We start from the raw sequence: 13,594 nt of genomic DNA, 5'->3' as shown, positions 1-13,594 counted from the left end.
CACCAGGCTGGAAGTATATATAAAGAACATAAAAGCAGGCTTAACAGAATGTCTGGAAGAGCAGAGAAAGGCTTCACAGAGGAGGTGATATGGAAGGAAAGTGAAAAGTACTGTGAAGAGCTGGAATAAGCACATGTATGAAGACATAAAGTTATTAGAAGATGGTACACTTAAGGAGCACATGGCATATCAAAGCCAGATTAAGGAGTGGCTGAACTGGCAGCTACTAGGGGCCAAGGGAAATTTGAATGGTCCTGGAGCTATAATAAAATGGAGACACTGTCCCTTCCAATCTCTCACTTGGAAAGGTACTAGGAGTTGATAAGTAAGAGTGGAATTGCCAGGAAAGACACAAGAGGCAGTAGGGGCTGCCATGAGCAGTCCTCACCATTCCTCCATAATGGGCTCACTTCCTCTCCATGGAACTAAACACAGTGTTCAAACAGTATAAGCTTAAGACTCAATGTTTAGTGGGTGTATGTGTGTCCATTTGACCCTATGGGCCATAATAAAGCACTGAGAAACAACGCTGACACAGGAGTGAGAATTCTAGATCCTGACCTCAAGCACTTCAAATATACTAACTCACTCAATCCTCATAACCACTCTATGCAATAGACACTATAATCATCTCCATATTTCAGATGAAGACAAGGAAGCACACAGCGGTTAAATAACTTTGCAAAACTCATACGGCAAGGACAGAACCAACATTTGAACCAAGGTGGCTGCCTCCAGAATCTTCACACTAAACCATCACAGTGGTCTCACATTTTGAGCTTTTACTTTGTTCTTTGGAGCAATGGAGATCTGACAAATTTAGAGGTTTTAAGCAATTTATTTTAAGCATTTTTTTCTGTATGAAGATCACTCCGGAGGAATTTGAGAAGACTGAAAGGAGTTGAGAAAGGCTGAACCCAAAACAAGGATGGGGGCTACTTTCCTCATCAGAACAGAAGACCATAGGGCCTGAGTTTTCAGAGAAGAGAGAGGCTGAGAGTGTCACCGAGATCTGGTAACATTGTGTGGGGAGTGGTGACAGACAGAAAATTCAAGGTTTTGATGATCGAGTAAATGAGAGAATAGTGTTTTCTTAGGAAAAGATTTATTTCTGACCATGCTAAGTTTGAGGCCCTAGATGTCACCAGATGAAGGGACTGAGTGAGTAAGTGAAGAGATCTGGGAGAATCTCAGATATAATCTCAGGTATAATCAACAACACACGAAAGGTACAGAAGAGGATGAAAACCCAGGGAGAGAAATAACGGTAGCAGATGGGACCCTAAAGGCCAGTGTTTAAGCCAAGGCAGAAGAAGCAGGGAAAGAAACTCAGAAGTGATTTAAAAGGTACTAGAAGAGGTAGAAGAAAGTAGAGTTCTACAAAGCAGGAGAAAGTTCTGGAAAAGAAGAAAAAGTCAACAGTGTAAAGTGCTGTAGAAGAAGTGAATCAAATGTGCTGATAAAGGGCCCTTAAATAGGCCAAAAATACTTTCTAGACAACTGGGTTACTCCCTCCTGCCCCTACCATTACATTCTATGCCATAAATTCATGACCAATTCTAGTGGCAGGACTAGTTTCCAGGCCCCAGGCTCCCAGCCTTGACTTTCACAGCCTCAGGGCAGTATCCCATACAAGCATTCATGACACTTCTGCATCCCTCATTGTTATGAAGATAATAGATGTATTTCCTTAGGCTGGAGGACAGAACCCAAGAAAACCATACATGTTCTCTACCTTTGTGTTTTGATCCACAATTTTCTTCAGATTTTTCAACAGATGATTATTTGGACCACCTTCTTTCTCATTAACATAAACTATTCTGTCTAGGTCAGGAAAGTTCCGATTCAGATCTATTCCCTGGGCATTGCTTCGACCCACAAACCAGTCCTTCAGCTCACCAAGCTAGAAAAAAATCAGAGGAAAATCATCAGTTATTTTTTGTTAATGTTATCATCTATTTAAAGTCTTCATTAATGGCTTTTAAAATAATTTATAAGACTATTCATTTCAACAATATCCTCCTACAGTGGCATTTCACTATCTAAGTGATACACGCATGAAAGTATCAGGTTTAAAGCATTTGTTATGGATATTTTGAAAACATTCTCAATGAACAATATTTTAAATGTTAATTATACATACAAGATATTCAACACCAAACTGCATATATGTTAGCTGTTAATGTAGATGGCATGTCTCACAGCACAATACTGTTTACTTGGTTTAAGCAAAATACTCACTGTCTCTGAAAACCACAGCAATCTACTCACAAATATTGGAAAGAATAAATTCCTAAAGAAGGTTAGGCATTTAAAATGAGTTTAACGTGATTTATTTACATATTACCTCTCTCTAATAGTCTTAATGAAAAAATGTGAGCTCTGTAACTTTTGTTTCAACTTTGTAAATTGAAAATTTTCTGCTTAATTCTAAACACTTCATTTCACTAATGATATAATCCAGGAACTTAATAAATTTCTAGCATACTCAGTTACATTCCATTTTTTGTTTTACTATTAATACTAAATCTCTAATACAGAGATAATGTCCATATTCTTAAAGTCATGCAAGTTCAGATAGCTTAGAAAGTGAGGAATCAAAATCTATAAGACAAAAGATAGCAATGACAGTTTTTTGTCCATCCTGACAGTCCTTAATATCACTTTAAAATAGTCAATAATTTAATTCTCTAGGTACTAGAATATACTAGAATTTTTCTCTTCATAACTTTAGAAATTATAACAACACTATACTTATAGAAATTCACTGTTTGGGTTTCTTACAAGGTCAAATGGTAATTGGATCTTTTATTTTTATTGTACAAAACAAATTCTTAGCTATAGATTAACATACTGAATATATACTTTAATATGTTCCCATTAAACATGAAAATTATTTCAAACTGCAGAAAACAACAAATAAAATGTCCTCCATCCCTGTCCAAACAAAAAGGGAGCAAACTTAATTATGAGAACATAATTACTACCCAGTGTCTCTAACAGTTAAAATTTACTAAACTAGTTTTTTATTTATGGTAGGAAGGTTTTGTTCTGTTTATTTGTTTGTTTTCTACTTTATGGATCATGTATATCAATAGATAAGAAAAGGATTAAGCATCCATAAAACATTATCTAGCCAAAAATCCTTATTTCTTGATTTCAGTAGATGGCAATATGATATCATCTCATTTAGAAACAGCAATGGCCTCGCTCTTCAATACATGGGAATAGATAACTGTCAACCTTCTGGCTTTCTAGAAAGAAAGTTACCTAGTGACAAACATGAATGAATAAATATGATTCATTTAACAACAATAACAAAACAATTAAATATTGACTTATAAAATTTCTCATTTGAAATTTCTGTGGAAGAAACCCTCACCCACCATTCCTTACCTTCTAAACATTTTTCTTACCCAGAAATTGAATACCATATCACTTATACCCAGCCCTTCACTCTCTGTAAGCTTCATGTGAGCATATATTCCTTGTCTATAATTATATACGTACAAACCTTAAAAAAAAATCATAAAAAAAAAAAATTCATGCTCTGCTGTGATCTGACCCACACCCACCTGAGATGCTGCCTTTTCAAAGCCATCAGGGTTCAGGGAGGGCATGATGTGGATTCGGGTGTTGTGGATCAGCTGGACAATTGTCTCATTCCCTTTTTGGTACTCATTGCACAGGTACTGGGCCAGAAAAATGAGCAGCTCCCGTCCAACAGCTTCATTGCCATGCATATTCCCAATGTATTTAAATTCAGGCTCACCTAAAAGCCCAAAAATAAATAATATAGATACTTTTTCTATCATACCAAAGAGAAGGCAAATAACATACTGTGTAAAAAAAAGTTATACAGTTACTAAGTTATTACACAAAGATTATAATTTCTTTGCCCTCCACAATTGATATCTAAGAAATCTAATCTAAACATAAAATACTTAACATTTCCCTTCCATCTTTTGAGTTCTCTCTTCCCAGTTTCCCACTTACTGTACACTGAATTTTGACCTCCAAAATCATAAGTCTAAATCCTAAGTTTGAATGTAACTGTATCTGGAGATATGACCCTTAAGGAGGTAATTAAGGTTAAATGAGGTCATAACCCAGAAGGACTACTGCCCTTATAAGAAAATGAAGAGAGAGATAGCAGAAGCAAGAAGAGCTACAATCCTAGAGCCTGCAAAATTAAAGCAACAATTGCAGAAAGTTAGACAAAATGAAAATGCAGAGGATTATGTCCTAGATGAAGGAACAAGATAAAATCCCCAGAAAAACAACTAAATGAAGTGGAGATAGGCAAAAGTCCAAAAAAAAAGAAAAAAAAAAAAGAAAATTCAGAATAATTATAGTGAACATGATCCAGGATCTCAGAAAAAGAATGGAGGCAAAGACTGAGAAGATGCAAGAAAAGGTTAACAAAGACCTAGAAGAACTAAAGAACAAACAGAGACGAACAATACTATAACTGAAATGAAAAATTTACTAGAAGGAATCAATAGCAGAATAACTGAGACAAATGAGCAGATAAGTGACCTGGAAGAAAGAATGGTGGAAATCACACTGAAGAACAGAATAAAGAAAAAAGAATTAAAAGAAATGAGGATAGCTTAAGAGACCTCTGGGACAACATTAAATGCACCAACATTCACATTATAGGGGTCCCAGAAGAAGAGAGAGAGGGGACTTGAGAAAATATTTGAAGTCATGATAGCTGAAAACTTCCCTAATATGGAAAAGGAAACAGTCAACCAAGTCCAGTAAGCACAGAGAATCCCACGCAGGATAAACACAAGGAGAAACATACCTAGACACATACTAATCAAATTGACAAAAACTAAAGACAAAGAAAAAATATTGAAAGTAACAAGGAAAAAATGAAAAATAATTCACAAGGAAACTCTCATAAGGCCATCAGCTAATTTCTCAGCAGAAACGATGCAAGCTGAAGGGAGTGTCATGATATATGTAAAGGTGTGAAAGGGCAGAATATATAACCAAGAAAACTCTACCCAGTGAGAATCTCATTCAGATTTGATGGAGACATAAAAAGCTTTACACAACTAAAAGCTAAGAGAATCCAGCATCACCAGACCAGTTTTACAACAAATGCTAAAGGACTCCTCTAGGCAGAAAAGAGAATAGGAGTTATAAGAAAAAATAATTCTACACATTCAGTTCAGCTCAGTCCACTCTGTCGTGTCTGACTCTTTGTGACTTCATGGTCTGCAGCACACCAGGCTTCCTTGTCCTTCAGAACATGCTCAAGCTCATGTCCATTGAGTTGATGATGCCATCCAACCATCTCATCCTCTGTCATCCTCTTCTCCACCTGTCTTCAATCTTTCCCAGGATCAGGGTCTTTTCCAATGTGTCGGCTCTTCTCATCAATTGGCCAAAGTATTGGAGCTTTAGCTTCAGCATCAGTCTTTCCAAAGAATATTCAGGACTGATTTCCTTAACGTTTGACTGGTTTGATCTTCTTGCAGTCCAAGGGACTCTCAAGAGTCTTCTACAGTGCCACAGTTCAAAAGCATCAATTTTTTGGCACTCAGCTTTCTTTATGGTTCAATTCTCACATCCATACATGACTATTGGGAAAACCATAGCTTTGACTAGACGGACCTTTGTTGGAACTAATGTCTTTGTTTTTTAATACGCTGTCTAGGTTTGTCATAGTTTTTCTTCAAAGGAGCAAGCATCTTTCAATTTCATGGCTGCAGTCACCATCTGCAGTGATTTTGGAGCCCAAGAACATAAAGTCTCTCACTGTTTCCATTGTTTCCCTATCTGCCATGAAGTGATGGGACCAGATGCCATGATGTTTGTTTTTGAATGTTGAGTTTCAAGCCAGCTTTTTTCATGCTCCTCTTTCATTTTCATCAAGAGGCTCTTTAGTTCCTCTTGTTTTCTACCATAAGATTGGTGTCACTTGAATATCTGAGGCTACTGATATTTCTCCCAGCATCTTTGATTCCAGGGTGTGCTTCATCCAGCCCAGCATTTCACATGATGCACTCTGCATACAAGTTAAGTAAGCAGGATGATAATATACAGCCTTGAAATATTCCTTTCCCAATTTGGATCCAGTCTGTTGTTCCATGTCCCGTTTTAACTGTTGCTTCATGACTGGCACACAAATTCCTCAGGAGGCTGGTAAAGTGGCCTGGCATTCCCATCTCTTTCCGAATTTTCCACAGTTTGTTGTGATCCACACAGTCAAAGGCTTTGGTGTAATCAATAAAGCAGAATGGTGCAAAGAATGTTGGCAATTTGATCTCTGGTTCCTCTGCCTTTTCTAAATCCAGCTTCAACATCTGGAAGTTCTCAGTTCACGCACTGTTGAAACCTAGCTTGGAGAATTTTGAGCATTACTTTGCTAGTGTGTGAAAAGAGAACAATTGCATGGTAGTTTAAACATTCTTTGGCACTGCCTTTCTTTGGGATTGGAAGGAAAATTGACCTTTTCCAGTCCTGTGGCCACTGCTGAGTTTTCCAATTTTGTTGGCATATTGAGTGCAGCACTTTCACAGCATCATCTTTGAGGGTTTGAAATAGCTCAACTGGAATTCCATCACCTCCAGTAGCTTTGTTTGTAGTGATGCTTCCTAAGGCCCACTTGACTTCACATTCCAGGATGTCTGGCTCTAGGTGAGTAATCACACCATCATGGTTATCTGGGTCATGAAGATCTTTTTTGTATAGCTCTTTGGTGTATTCTTGTCACCTTTTCTTAATATCTTCTGCTTCTGTTAGGTCCATACCATTTCTGCCCTTTATTGTGCCCATCTGTGCATGAAATATTCCCTTGGTATCTCTAATTTGCTTGAAGAGATCTCTAGTCTTTCCCATTCTATGGTTTTCCTCTATTTATTTTCTTGGTCACTGAGGGAGACTTTCTTATCTCTCCTTGCTATTCTTTGGAACTCTGTTTCCATGTTGAACAGTTCTATGATGACCAACAAGACCTTTTAGAACTAACACCAAAAAAAAAAAAAAAAAGATGTCCTTTTCATCATAGAGGATTGGAATGCAAAAGGAAGAAATCAAGAAATACCTGGAGTAACAGGCAAGTTTAGCCTTGGAGTACAAATGAAGCAGGGGAAAGGCTAACAGAATTTTGCCAAGAGAACACAATGGTCATAGCAAGAGATGACTTTATACTTGGACTTCACCAGATGGTCAATACTGAAATCAGATTGATTATATTCTTTGGAGATGAAGATGGAGAAGCTCTATACAGTCAGCAAAACCAAGACTGGGAGTTGACTGTGGCTCAGATCATGAACTCCTTATTGCAAAATTCAGACTTAAATTGAAGAAAGTAGGGAAAACCACTAGACCATTAAGGTATGACCTAAATCAAATCCCTTATGATTATACAGTGGCAGTAACAAATAGATTGAAGGGATTAGATTTGATATACAGAGTGCCTGAAGAACTATGGACAGAGGTTCTACACATTCAAATTATTATATCAAAACCTCATGGGAATAGGAAACCCCAAAGCTACAATAGATATACACACACAAAAGAAAAAGCAATGCAAACACAAAAATAAAGATGCAATCAAACCACAAGAGATGAGAACAAAAGAGGAAGAGAAGAAAAAAGACCAACAAAAACAAATCCAAAACATTAAGCAAATGGCAATAAGAATACACATCTCAATAATTACCTTAAATATAAATGTAGTAAATGCACCAACCAGAAGACATAGACTGGTTGGGTGGATTTAAAGAACAGTATCTTTATATATGCTTTCTATAAAAGACCTACCTCAGACCTAGGGACACATACAGACTGAACATGAGGGGATGGAAGAAGGTATTCCATGTAAATGGACATCAAATGAAAGCTGGAAAATCAATATTCATAATAGAGAAAATAGACTTTAAAACAAAAACTGTTACAAGAGACAAAGAAGGACACTACATTATGATCAAGGGATCAATCTAAGAAGATTTAACAATTGTTAAGTATACATGCACACAACATAGGAGCACAATATATAAGGCAAATAATAACAGCCATAAAGGGAGAAATTAACAGTAACACAATAATAGTAACAGAAGTCAGCTCCCGATTTTCATCAATGGACAGATCATCCAAACAGAAAATCAATAAGAAAACACAGGCTTTAAATGACAAATTATACCAGATGGACCTAATTTTTATTTATAGAGCATTCCATCCAAAAGCAGCAGATTCTTTCCAAGTGCACATGGAACATTCTCCAGGATTGACCACATGCTAGACCATAAAGCAAGCCTTAAAATTTAAGAAAACTGCAATCATACCAAGCATCTTTTCTGATCACAACACTATGAGATTAGAAATAAACTATAGGAAAAAAAGTAAAAAACACAAACAATTGGGGCTCAAGAATATTCTACTAAACAACCAATGGATCACTGAATAAATAAATAAAAAAAATACCTAGAGACAAATGAAGGTGAAAGCACACTGATTCAAAGCCTATGAAATGCAGCAAAAGCAGTCCTAAGAGGGGAGTTTACTGCAGTACAATCTTACCTCAGGAAACAAGAAAAGTCTCAAAGAAACAACTTAACCTACATCTAAAATAACTAGAGAAAGAAGAACAAATAAAACCTTAAGTTAGCAGAAGCAAAGAAATCATAAAGATCTGAGCAGAAATAAATGAAACAGAGACAAAAAATAATAATAATAATAAAAATTTATGAAACTTAAAGCTGGTTCTTTGAAAAGATAAAAAAAGATTGATAAACCTTTAGCCAGACTCTTCAAGAAAAAAAGGAGAGGGCTCATATCAATAAAGTTAGAAAAGAAAAAGAAGTTACAGTTGACACCATAGAAATACAAAGGATCATAAGAGGCTACTACCAGCAACTGTATGCCCATTAAATGGACACCCTGAAAGAAATGGACAAATTGTTAGAAAGATAAAGTCTCCCAAGACTGAATCAGGAAGAAATAGAAAACATGAACAGACTAATCACAACACTGAAATTGAAACTGTGGTTTAAAATTTTCCAATAAACAAAAGTCCAGGATCAGCTGGCTTCACAGTCGAATTCTATCAAACACTTAGAGAAAACTTACTATGTATCCTTCTAAGAGGATTAACAATCATGTAAGAAGGCCAGGGGTCCCCAAGCAACAGGAGGAAATAAACTGCAAGTGGCAGACATTTTTTTCTCTTCTAATTCTGTGCTGTCATGATGACACCTGGTTCTGCCTGAACTTAACTTTTCTCAAACCTTGAGCTGACCAATGCGTTTTTCTCATTGAAATGTTTTTCTTAAGCGATGTTAATGAACTATGTATTTGCTTGGAAATCTGCCTTTCTTCAAGATTCATGTCAATTGTTTTACGGCCAGGGATGACTCCCCTTGTGCCAGTGCTATCTCAAAATGCATGTTGCAGGGGAGGGGGCCTTGTACAACTCTCTCAGTCTTGAGACATTTCTGTTATCTGGTTAGCAGCTTGCTAACAAACATATCGGAGAAGGCAATAGCAACCCACTCCAGTACTCTTGCCTGGAAAATACCATGGACGGAGGAGCCTGGTAGGCTGCAGTCCACAGGGTCGTGAAGAGTCAGACACGACTGAGCGACTTCACTTTCACTTTTCACTCTCATGCATTGGAGAAGGAAATGGCAACCCACTCCAGTGTTCTTGCCTGGAGAATCCCAGGGACGGGGGAGCCTGGTGGGCTGCCGTCTATGGGGTCACACAGAGTCGGACACGACTGAAGTGACTTAGCAGCAGCAGCAGCAGCAACAGGTATATAACGCTTTGCTAAGAGCTCACAAGGGGGCACTCTTTCTGCCCCTTCTGATGTCTATATCAGAAGCTTTCTCTATCTCTTTTATACCTTAATAAAACTTTGCTACAGAAAAGTTTTGAGTGATCAAGTCTCATCACTGCCTGTGGATTCAAACCCTCTCCTCTGGAGGCCACGAATCCTGGTGTCATTCACAGCTCACAGCCAGAGCCTTTCACTTCTGAAAATGTTCCAGAACAACTGCAAAGGCAGAACAATTCCCAAACTCATTCTGTGAGGCCACCATCACCCTTATACCAAAACCAGATAAAGATATCACAAAAAAGAAAATTACAGGCCAATATCACTGTAAAGAATATGCCTAGAATGTAGCAGACCTGGGTTTGATCCCTAGGTTGGGGATATCTCCTGAAGGAGGGCATGGCAACCCACTCCAGTATTCTTGCCCAGAGAATCCCCATGGACAGAGAAGCCTGGCGGGCAACAGTCCATGGGGTTGCAAAGGGTCAGACACAACTGAGCAACTAAGCACACACACACATCACTGATGAACATAGATGCAAAAATCCTTAACAAATATTAGCAATCTGAATCCACAGTCCATTAAAAGGATCATGCACCATGATCAAGTAGAATTTATCCTAGAGATACAAGGATTTTTCAATATCAGCAAATCAATCAGTATGATATACCACATCAACAAATTGAAGAATAAAAACCATATGATCATCTCAATAGATGTGGGAAAAGTTTTTGATAAAATTCAACAGCTATTTATGATGAAAGCTCTCCAGAAAGTGTTATACAAGGAACATACCTCAACATAATAAAGCCCATATACAGCAAACCTGCAGCTAACATCATGCTCAATTGTGAAAGGCTGAAAGCGTTTCCTCTAAGATCAGGGGCAAGATAAGGATGTCCACACTCACCACCTTTATTCAACACGGTTTTGGAAGTCCTGGCTACAACAATCAGAGAAGAAGAAGAAATAAAGGAATACAAGTTGGAAAAGAAGATAAACTGTCACTGTCTGCAGATGACATAATACTATACATAGAAAATCCTAAAAATGTTACCAGGAAACTACTAAAGCTCATCCAGGAATCTGGTAAAATTGTAGACTACAAAATTCATACACAGAAATCTTTTGCATTTCTATACACTAACAATGAAAGTTCAGAAAGAAAAATTCAAGAAACAATCTCATTAACCACTACATCAAAAAGAATAAGATACCAAGGAATACACCTATTTAATGAGAAAAAAGACTGTACTCTGAAAACTATAAGATGCTGATGAAAGAAATTGAAGAAGACACAAGCAAATGAAAGATATACCATGTTTGTGGATTGGAAGAATCAATATCATCAAAATGACTGTCCTACCCAAGGCAATCTACAAGATTCAATGCAATTCTTATCAAATTACCAATCGCATTTCTCACAGAACTAAAACAAAAAATCTTAAAATTTGTATGGAGACATAAAAGACATCTAATAGCCAAAGCAATTTTGAGAAAGAAAAATGGAGCAGGAAGAATCAAGCTCCCTGACTTCAGACTATAAAAGCTATAGCCATCAAAGCAATAAGGTATCATGGAATAGGATAGAAAGCCTGGAAATAAACCCATGCACCTGTGGTCAATTAATCTATGACAAAGGAGGCAAAACTAAAGAATCATAGAAAGACAGTCTCTTTAACAAATGGTGCTGAGAAAACTGGACAGCTACATGTAAGAAAATGAAACTAGGTCATTCTTTTAAACCACACAAAAAAACAAGTTCAAAATGGATAAAAGACCTAAATGTGAGACTAGACACTATTAAACTCCTAGAGGAAAACATAGGCAGAACACTCTCTAACATAAATCACAGCAATATCTTTTTCAATCTATCTCCCAGAATAAATGGGAATAAAAACAAAAATAAACAAATGGGACCTACTTAAACTCAAAAGCTTTTGAACAATAAGAAAACAATAAGCAAAATAAAAAGACCACCAATGGATTGGGAGGAAATATTGGCAAATGATGTGACCCACAAATAGCTCATAAGGCTTTATATCATCAAAACAAACAACCCAATCAAAAACTGGACAGAAGACCTAAATAGACATTTCTTCAAAGACATACTAATGACCAAGAGCCACATGCAAAGATGTTCAACATCACTTATTATTAGAGAAATGCAAAACTACAATGAAATATCACACAAGTCAGAATGGCTATCATCAAAAAATCCATAAACAATAAATGCTGGAGAGGTGTGGAGAGAAGGGAACATTCCTATACTCTTGGTGGGCATGGAAGTTGGTACAGCCACTATGGAGAACAGTATGGAGGTTTCTTAAGAAACTAAAAATAGAGCTACACTATGACCCTGCAACTCTACTCCTGGAATATATCCAGAGAAAAACATGGTTCTAAAGGATACAAGCTCCCTAAGTGTCATCACAGCACTATTTACAATAGCCAAGAAAAAGAATGAATAATGCTATTTGCAGCAACATGATGGACACAGAGATTGTCATACTGAGTGAAGTAAGTCAGACAGATAAAGAGAAACATCATGATATCCCTTATATGCAGAATCTAAAAATAAATGAAACAAATGAAACTATCTACAAAATAGAAACAGACTCACATACTTAGAGAACAAAATTATGGTTACAGGGGTTGGGGAGGAAAGATGGAGAAGGGATCGTTAGGTAGCTTGGGATCAACATGTACACACTGCTATATATATCGTGGATAACAAAATAAGGACCTAAGTATGGCACAGGGAACTCTACTCAAAATTATGTGGCAGCCTGGATGGGAAGGGAGTTTGGGGAGATTGGATACACATATATGTATGATTGAGTTCCCTTTGCTGTATGAAACTACCACAACTTTGCTAATTGGCTATACTCCAATATAAAATAAAAAGTTAAAAAAAAAAAGAAGAAGAAGAGGAAGAGACCCCAAAGATTCCTCCCTACCCTCTCTCTCTCTTCAGATGCATGAAGAAGAGCCAATGTGAGGACACTGTGGAAAGGCAGCTACCTAAAAGCCAGGAAGAGGGGCTTCGTTAGAAACCAACACTGCAGATACCTTGACCTTGAAATCCCAGCTTATAGAACTGTGAGAAAACAACTGTCCGTTGTGGCATTCTGTTATACCACAAATATACCACTCTACCCCCAATAACTAATAATAGTACATTCTGTGTCTCCTTTCCTTAAACACTGAACTTTCATATTTTCTTATTTAGTCCCTATCAAACATCTTAAAATAGGTATTATTATCCACCTCTACTTTAAGGTAAGCAAACTAAAATTAAGACTGCTTAAGAGGCCTCACCTCAGTTACACAGCCAATGGACCCAGGATTCAAACGTTGGTCTCCTTATTTAGTTAAGAATCTACATTTTTTTGTTAAAACCATCATGACAAAAAGCATTAACTTCTAGAGTCAGACTGTGTGTGCTCAAATCCTGGCAGCAATTCTTGCTGGCTGGCCTCAAGTACTTATTTTAGCTCTCTGTGGCTCTATTTCCCCATTTATAAATGAAATACTAGATTCTACCTCACAATGTTACTATAAGAACTAAGTGAAATAATGAGTGTCTGGCCAAAAAAAAAAAAAAGTGTTTGCTTTATTTTTTTTAAATATCATTATCATATCACATTATCTTGTCATTGTGAGAAGCTTTACCTCACATAATCTAGTTTTCTCTTTGTAAAAGCTCACTAAAATACTGAAGACACTTATTATCATTATTGTAGAAATGCAGCAAAAGAAGGTAAGTTTCGTTTAAGGGCCCAGAATTCAAACATAAA

At 37.0% G+C, this 13,594-nt stretch overlaps 1 protein-coding gene across 1 annotated transcript in view; it reads right to left on the bottom strand.

The window, feature by feature from the left end:
* The window catches only part of CPE (carboxypeptidase E), a 146,509-nt gene that overhangs the window by 53,671 nt on the left and 79,244 nt on the right, over positions 1–13,594 (bottom strand). Inside the window, exons 2-3 of the mRNA XM_043483901.1 lie at positions 3,576–3,772; positions 1,736–1,903 (exon numbers count right to left, since the gene is read on the bottom strand). Of these exons, the coding sequence (XP_043339836.1) occupies positions 1,736–1,903; positions 3,576–3,772 (365 nt within the window). The remainder of the gene's footprint in view (positions 1–1,735; positions 1,904–3,575; positions 3,773–13,594) is intronic.

Source organism: Cervus canadensis, chromosome 1, assembly GCF_019320065.1.
Source record: "Cervus canadensis isolate Bull #8, Minnesota chromosome 1, ASM1932006v1, whole genome shotgun sequence".
Lineage (NCBI taxonomy): Eukaryota > Metazoa > Chordata > Mammalia > Artiodactyla > Cervidae > Cervus > Cervus canadensis.
The sequence above is the reverse complement of the archived record's forward strand: the minus strand, read 5'-3'. Positions and strand labels throughout refer to the sequence as shown.